The sequence below is a fragment of the Ambystoma mexicanum genome, chromosome 13 (genome assembly GCF_040938575.1).
Source record: "Ambystoma mexicanum isolate Mex_15411 chromosome 13, UKY_AmexF1_1, whole genome shotgun sequence".
In the NCBI taxonomy this organism is placed as follows: Eukaryota; Metazoa; Chordata; class Amphibia; order Caudata; family Ambystomatidae; genus Ambystoma; species Ambystoma mexicanum.
In genome coordinates, this window is record NC_090938.1 from 737,553,586 (window position 1) to 737,562,223 (window position 8,638).

The 8,638-nt window shown below is 45.3% G+C and overlaps 1 protein-coding gene across 2 annotated transcripts in view; it reads left to right on the forward strand.

The window, feature by feature from the left end:
• The window catches only part of LOC138521862 (zinc finger and BTB domain-containing protein 12-like), a 115,649-nt gene extending 107,295 nt beyond the window's left edge, over positions 1-8,354 (forward strand). For both annotated transcript variants that reach the window (XM_069635009.1, XM_069635008.1), the window contains exon 2: positions 835-8,354. In XM_069635009.1, coding sequence (XP_069491110.1) covers positions 882-2,465 — 1,584 coding nt within the window. In that variant the 5' untranslated portion in view covers positions 835-881 and the 3' untranslated portion in view covers positions 2,466-8,354. The remainder of the gene's footprint in view (positions 1-834) is intronic.
• The last annotated feature ends 284 nt before the right edge of the window (positions 8,355-8,638 follow it).

Sequence of the window (8,638 nt, forward strand, 5' to 3'; positions counted from 1 at the left end):
CATCAAGAACAAACATGTTTCAAGGCAATGCTCTTGAAGTAATCAGCAGGTCATCCCAGAATCATCCCCAACTCATCAGGGACAAACGTGCAATCTCTTGAAGTGATCAGTAGGTCATCCTAAAAGCATCAGGAACAGAGTTTTCTAAAATGGGGATAATGTTAGCATATTCATTAAGTCATCCTAAGCTCATCCTCAAATCATCATCCACCATTCTGAGATATTTGCTGATGACTTTAACAGCGTGATGACGTCTGATGGTGTGGGAATGACTTCTAGTGTAGTTCGATGATCGTCAGATGACCCCAGGATGGTCTCTAAAGTCATCCTTTTAGACCAGGGACCTAGGAATTCAAAATCTAATGCAAAACACGCAAAGGCGATTTGGCCCTTTACCACCAGTTTTACGACCATTCTCTTTTGTGCTGCCTCTTGTGTATGTGTGAATTTGCATGCTACATAAGTGCAAACTGTGTCCCTTCCATGCAGTTCCCACTGTTTAGAGAGGTAAAGCAACTATTGAGCGCTATAGACAATCTTGCCATTTGCATTTGGTGCTTGCGACTTTCAAGCCACCTGTGTTCATTCCTCCCTCCTCTTTTTCTTGCTCCATCTGAGCTCACATTTCCTTTGTTCTTTATCATTCATATCTGTCACTTGCTAGTTTCCTCTCTGGCTTTTATTTTTCTTTAGCTTATTTCCTCTTAATCTGTTGTTTTTCTCCTTCCTTTTCGTTAGCCTGTGTGACTTCTGATTCCTATTGTTCTTGATCACTGCCTCTCTCATTTAGTAAAATGTTTCTCCATTCTTTTCACTTCTGCTCCTCCTATGCAGGTTGGGAAAGGTCCCAGCATCCAGATCTGAAACCGGCTGGCGAGAGCATGGCATTCGGCGTGGAGGTCCTGCGTTTTCAGCTCCCGGGCCATGAGGCAGCTACTTTGCGCAACATGAACCAGCTGCGATCTGAGGAGCGTTTCTGTGATGTCACGGTTGTGTCGGACAGTCTCAAGTTCCGTGGCCACAAGGTCATCCTGGCAGCCTGTTCACCATTCCTGCGTGACCAGTTCCTCCTCAACCCGACCTCTGAGCTCCAGGTCTCCCTCATGCACAGCACCAAGATTGTGGCCGACCTACTACTCTCCTGTTATACAGGCACATTGGAGTTTGCAGTGCGGGACATTGTTAACTACTTGACAGCCGCTAGCTACTTGCAGATGGAGCATGTGGTGGTCAAGTGTCGCAATGCCCTGCACCAGTACATTGAGCCCAAGATGTACCTGAACGACGAGGGTGTTGGGGTTGGCACCAAGAGGGGCCGGGCCAAATCCTTTGGCAGTGGATCTGCAAAGACCAGAGGTGGGACTCAGGGCAGGGCTTCTCAGACAAGCGTCAATGCGGACCTGCATCCTCAGGAGACTTTAGAGATGAAGGTGGAACGCAGTGAGGAGGAAGATGAGGAGGACAATGATGACGAGCCGGAGGATGACTCTGCTTCAGATTATTGCCTTGTGAAGATGGAATCCGCCATGGAGCTGGCTCACCGTCGCAAGAGAAAACAGACTCCACAACCACGCTGGGTCAAAGATGACTCTGGTGAGCAGGAGGACTCGCAGGTAAATTCCACTGTGGAGAGTCTCAACTTGGAGCTGGAGAGGCATCAGCAGGGAGCAGTAAAGGCCTGTTACAACTTCTCAGAGGACATGGATAGTGAGGGGCTGATGATCATCCCCAGTGGCTACTACGAGGAGCGAGAGGCAGCGGCCAGCATTGGTGAGTGTGAAAGCAGCATGGGTGGAGCCATGGGGTACGGCGGACGGTCCTTCAGCATTGGTACCATGAAGGACATCCTCCGGTTGGGGAACCCACTAAGGAATATAAAGTGTGCCAAATGTGAAGAAGTCTTTCAAGGGGTGGAGAAGCTGGTCTTCCACATGAGGGCACAACACTTCATTTTCATGTGCCCTCGCTGTGGCAAACAATTCAACCACAGCAGCAACCTCAACCGGCACATGAATGTGCACAGGGGTGTTAAGTCACACACCTGTGGCATCTGTGGCAAATGCTTCACCCAGAAGTCCACACTGCATGACCATATGAACCTGCACAGCGGTGCGCGACCCTACCACTGCTCTTACTGCAATGTTCGATTTGCTCACAAGCCAGCAATACGGCGTCATTTGAAGGAGCAGCACGGGAAGACCACAGCTGAGAACGTAATGGAAGCCAGCGTGACGGAGATCAACTTACTAGGGGGCTACAATGAGCGGGATGATGGAGGGGATCTTGGGTTCACAGAGCGGGAAGAAGGGCCTGATCTGAGCTATATTGAGCAAGACGATGGACCGCTACCTGGCTACCCAGAGCACGAGGAAGGGCCTGATCCCACATATTCCAAGCAGGATGAAGGGTCTGAGCCAGTGACACATGGTCCCCGGCAGGATGAGGATACGGGGGCACTGGGTTGATGTTCTCCTGATGTGAATCTTGCCATTCAATGGAAGCGGAGGTTATTGTTTTGGTATCGGACCCTTATTTGGGTTCCTATTTCTTTTATACCTCAAGATCAGGAAGAGCTCTGGCTTGGCACAATCATGTGGACCTCTAGGTGATTGTGATGTCACCTCTACTGAACCATAGGTGCTTTTGCCATAAAGTGCCTTTGGTAAGACAAGGGAAGGATCTGACCACACCAGAGTCAGCTCTTTCATAGCCCTTGATGCACTGAGATTTATATGGAGATGTTCTTCGCCTACATGTCTGTCTTTCCTCCTAAATGAGCAGGTTCCCTTTAGTAATTTGAGTGCTTAAATGTAATCATTGGTCAAAACAAATGCGCTCTCATTGTTAAAAATCCAGCCTCCGCTCATTTTCAGAATAGAAACGTCAGGTCCCTAGTTAGTTATTTTTTTTGATGTAGTTATTTTAAAGATGTTCCGTTTTTGTTTTGTTCGTGCAGCGTTTGAGTTTTTGGTTTTAATATTAGAATGTTTTTGATGGACTGATGTGGCGCTAGCCCAGCCTTCTCTGTGCGTCGGATGTCTGTAAACTACGTGTCACTGGGAGTCCAGTGATGGGACCTGACGCATTGGGCTTGGATGGGGTCCGGAGATCGCTTTCTTTTACATAGAGATAACTTAAAAAAAATATATTTCTGTAGACTACAAGGATTGTTTATACCAAATACCCTTTCAAAACCTAGTGGATGTACTTTGGATGTAGGCTTGACATAACTTTCAAAAAAGGATACAGAAGTGGTTTTGTTTCTGCAAATACACCAAATTAAAAAAAAACAGAAGGATGTATGTAGGATTGCCACTTTGGGTTTTCCCGGCTTGTTGTTTGACACAAGTTGTTCGGGCAGTGCAGTTTTTACGGAGAGAATGCTTTACGTAGCCGGCTTGCTAGAAGTAATTCGACTGGGGCTGCTAGTTCTGAAACGTAAAGATGAGTTGGCTGCAGGTTTCTTCTCAAAGCATAAACTGTTTTTAGTGGCTAGAACTACTTGTCTTAGCTCAAACTACAGGTTCTCTAATATCCACAAATAAAAGCTGTGCTGTTCTGTATTTGAACACAACTTCGATTTTTGTATGTTCCTCTTGTTAGAAAAGTGGAATTGACACAAGACATATTTCAGAATCTACCCCTCCACAGGCTTGAAAGGCTTGGTTATCTGGCTATACTAGTACAGGTATGAGGGTGGCTGTGCCACTCCTGGGTCCCAGTGATGATGTCTCGGGTAACCTATTTTTTTGTTTTTATGTTTTTGAGAACATACTGCTCAGGGGGCCAACATTAAATTTGCAAGATACTAGCAAGCCATAAAAGTAACTCGCCATAAATTCTATACATACACATAGGACACCATGTTTTACTTGCCAAGGGTCCAATATCACCAGCTTGTGCACATTTTGCACCTATGTTCTTTTGAGGGAAGTATTGTGAGAAAACATTGATTGTTGACCACGCGGATGTGAGGGGTAAAGGGGGAAATGCCAACAGGAATGGTCCTAGGTGATCATTCCTTAATACCCGGCTTCCATTTTGTGTCGTCGAAATCACAAAAATTGAGAATAAAGGGATGTAGACTACGCTGACAGTTGCAGGTTCCTTTTACACAACTACTGAGTTTTCAACTTGCTAAGAACTTTGGGTGCACTGAAGCACCACACCTGAAGGGAACACCCACCACGGGTCCTCCAAGGGTGCTGAAGACCGTCAGTAGCATTTTCCTAGGCCAGGGCAGACCAAGTTCAGATTCTAGCTCTGCAGACCTCAACACAATGCAGCTTAGGTGGTTTCTGAGTGATGTCCCTGTGCTCCTGGTTCAATCAGGGTTTTGCCCTAGGAAGTCTTTGATCTGCATTTGGGGTGCATGGAGAATGCTGAATGCAGAGCTGTACGCATTTACTCCAGTATTCATAGGGCACTGGCAAAGAGACTGGGTCCTTAAGAATCTGGTTCTTGTGCCCCACGCATCTGCTGTGATCTGGTAACTTTGAGTGCCACATGCTGTGAAGAATAACATTTTAAAAAAGAAACCAGTCCCAGCTAGTGAATTCCGGTTAGTGAAACACTAAGATCAATTGACTCCACATAAGATTTATCTGGAGTTAATTGATCTTAGTGTTTCACTGCAGTATGGCGTGCTTTACTAATTCAGGTACTCTGGCACCGACTGTACACATGTGAGAGGTGCTCTACAAGTTTGTCCTCTCTCTACACAGAAGGTGATTACGTTGAGGTGTACGTGTCATAGCTAAGATGTCAATAGGAGTGGCTCCTGCAATGCCATGATGCTGCAGGAGGGTAAATGTTTGCTGGCTACAAGTAACCCAGGGAGGCTTTTCTAGAGTCGCAGCTCTTGCGTGCCAGGGTAGCCAAAATGCTCTGGATTATTGGTTGGGGGAATTTTCTCGTTCACTCGCACCACCCTTACTTTGGCTTGGGCTCCTATGCCCTTTGTACTTGAGTGGGAAGGACTTCTGTGTGTCACCTGCTTTTTCTGTGAAAGAAGAATACTTTGCAGGATGGTACCAAATGCTTTGGTGTTTGGAATTAATACTGTTTACCAGACAAACCACTTTTTATGCATGGCCCGTAGGTGCTAGGTTGCTGTGATGCTTGAGCATATACTGCTGAAATCGCTCCTGTTGAGGGGAGGTGTGAAAGTGAGGCAGAATAGAGATTATATTTTCGTTACAACTACATGGATTTCGCCCCTAAATGATTAAGTTACTAATGTGGTCTGCTGCAGGAGGCTAACCTCCTAGTTTGAATATTCTGTTGTTAATTGCCTTATGAAGAATGAATGATGTGTGTGTTTGTAGAGGCACACATTTCTCATGCGTTGAGGCCTGGGGTGGGGAGATTCAAATGCTCTGCTGTATTTCTACCACATAACTCTGTTTTGAAAATGCTCAATTACAGAAGACGCCCCCGCCCTAATTGAATCCCATACATCTGCTTGAACAATTGATGTTCAGCTTGCACCCCCCCTACTGGAATTCAGAATGCCAGTGTTCGCAACTCTTTTTCGATACTTATGGACAACTTAATTGGTCAATGCTGGCCTCAAGTGGGAAAGAGGAGGGGGGGTAGGGGGTGGATGGGTGACTGAGCAGAAAACATTGCTGAATTTCTCTAGCCATAACTGTTTAGTTTAAGGGATCGGTGGGTGCTATATATTTTCTGTTAGTGGGGTTCCAGTAAAGGAATCTCACAGCTAGTCTCTAGAATCTCTCTAGGTTTGTCTCTCCAAGTAGGGTGGGATTTCGGGATACATATGAAGTCTTATGACCCCGGATCTTGACTGCATACTAGGCTACTGTTTATTGCAACCTTCTGAGGACCTCATGTCCAGTTTTTTAATCTGGCCCTCTTGCTGTTCTAAATGGGAATGACGAAGAGAGCTGCTGCGCAGTGTTAGTACCGGCAACATCCGAAGCCTTCAGATAAGGATATTTATTTCAACACTGAGGCATACTTGATAAGGGGGGTGGGGGAGTCTTTAATCACGCAAAAGCATCCATTGGAGATGCCAATTTTGGATTTCACGCAAGTTGTACAGGAGAGAAATGTAGCAAGAAAGGATTGTTTCTGTTTTATACAGGTACTACCTAACACTGCAGCTTTAAGCTTGTCGGACCCTTGGCTGGGGCCGTTGGAAGCCATGCACATTGTTTTTTTTAAACAAAGCCGTGTTTTTGTGAACATTTGCCTTTGTGTTTTTACTGTTCTACAATGCTCTGGTTGCCACATTGCACCCCATGTCCAGGGGGAAAATCTTGTTGCCCTCATAAATTGGTAGTCATTTTTATTGATTGATTCGGTGGTTGGGTCCCTTTGGCGCGGAGAAAGGCAGAGGGAGCCGGGAAGGGGGCGGGGGGATGGAGCTGAAAGTTCTGCTTCGCTTACAGGCCATCTGTCATTAATTTGCCCATGTGTGTGTCACTATTAAAGGAAAGCGGATAGATTTCTATTAATTCTGGTGCTAGCAGTAGCACTACATTTCACAAGGAAACAAATAACTATCCCATGTGGTGGGTGTACTGCAACCCACAGCGCACCCCCAAATTGCTGCTTTTTTGCATAGAGCTCCTTGTTGTTAATTTTAGGAACTGTATTTCTATGCTTTAAAAAGACTGCATTGATATGTCCTATATTTCAGTGAACCCGGGCTTCCAATATTCCCAGCAGTAAAACAATAAATATTATTTAATTGATGTAGTTTGCTTTTGTTTTGAAGTCTAGACTCTAGTGTGATGGAGAAACTTACCTTGACGGTGCTGAGCATTTGTGCAAGGATGGGTTCAGGCAGTAGTAAGACTGGACCTGTTGAGGCACAGCACAGCGCTGGGAAGGGGTGAGGTAGGAGTTTAGATGATGGTTTTTCTGTTTGGTGTGGGGTGGGGATTTCTTGGCTTGTATTAACACTGACTTGACCTTTGCACTGTTATTGTGAATGCAGATTTGACCGTTCTACTGTTCTCTGAATAAGGTGGCTCTTGTTTTTCTGAATGATGCTGTGTATTCGTATGTTGTGGTGAATCTTCTCTTCCATCTGCCCCAATTGTTACTGAGACCAGACGTGGCATGGATAGGCACTCCTCGTGGCTGACCGGCGAGTGCTTAGGTTGCTTATGACTGTACAGGATTTGCCTTCATCCATCCAAAGGAAACAAGAGACTGCGTTACCAGACCCTGTGGGCAACCTACTGAAAAGTCGCTGCTCTGCAAACCTTTAAAGTTTTGCTCAGAATTGCTGTGTTTTAATTAAAATTGTATTGTGAGACCTTGCGGTATACTGTGTGGCGAGCACCCCGCCATAGCCCTTGTCCCAAAGAAGATTGCTTTTGTTTTGACAAGGAGAAGCAAGACCTTTCCCTGCTTTGGGAGGTGGGGGAGGGGTACTCCATAAAGGAAAGCATTCATGTTTTGTTTTTGATATTGTTTGGCCCACACAGACCTGTTTGTGACTGATGGGAAGCGTCTGCAAAACCTTTCCTTTTGCACTTTTGATGACGTTTCTGGGTAAAGGATATTTCAATAGTTATGAAACTTGGAGTGGGATCATCGTTGGCAGTGCCATTTTATGTGTTGCCATTTTCCAGATGTTAGAGTTTAGATCAGGCACGGACATTAGCTATTATCCTAGCTTTCTGAGTTATTCAATACCCAGTACAGTTTTTAGGACATTGATTCAACGTGTTAGTGGAGCGGCACAATGGTCTGACCATGTGCGGGTCTATGCAGAGCCACTGGTATCTAAACTGAAACTACTATTGAGTGCTTAACCGTCCTGTTGTCTACTGTCAGCTAACCTGTTCTCAGTACTGTACACCAAATGTGTGATGCTGTCTTCTGTTGTGTGCATTCTGTGGGAGTTGTTGCTCTAGATCTGAGATTTTGAGATTGCTTAGGGTTGCTTTACACTGAGCTGGGCGGGCTGAAGGTTATGTTGCAGTCTATGGGATTTCAGCTCCCCGGGCACCCGGATCATTCATACCTCCTCTCTGACTCCCCTGCCATCTCAAGGGTGAATTATTTCCCACCCACGGTAACTCGTTTCATGCACCCAGATTCTGCTTCAGGAATTTTAATTCTCTCATCATGTTTTAATTTCCGTGGTTTTCTACCGCCCCCATACCCCTCTTAAATTGTGTAGGAGTGAGCTTGAGCTCACAAGTCTTGAAATAGGGCTCTGAAAACAGACGAATGGCTCACGTTTAAAGAGGACGATCGAACATAGATGGATAAGCAAAACGTGTATTCTGCATTCAAAGTGATTTTTAACTTAAAAGAGAACAAATGTACTACTTTTGTATGACTGCTGATAATAAATTCTTTAGCACAAACATTGTAGATGTCTGATTTGAACATGTGTGCTCTTTTAATTTCATATTTAATGTTTGCTGCTGAGGCCAAACCAATCCATTTGTTCTGTTGTCTGAAGACTATGGTCGTGGTAATGCGGCTGGGGAACTAGTGAATCACTAACCAACTCTGCTTGCACAATTCTGCAAAATGGTGCTTGCATTAGAAACCATGTCACACTATTACCTTCATGCGTTGCTGCCTCCATTCCTAGAGATTTATGGCTCTTTGCAGGCCAAGGATGAAGCGCCATTCCCTACAAATT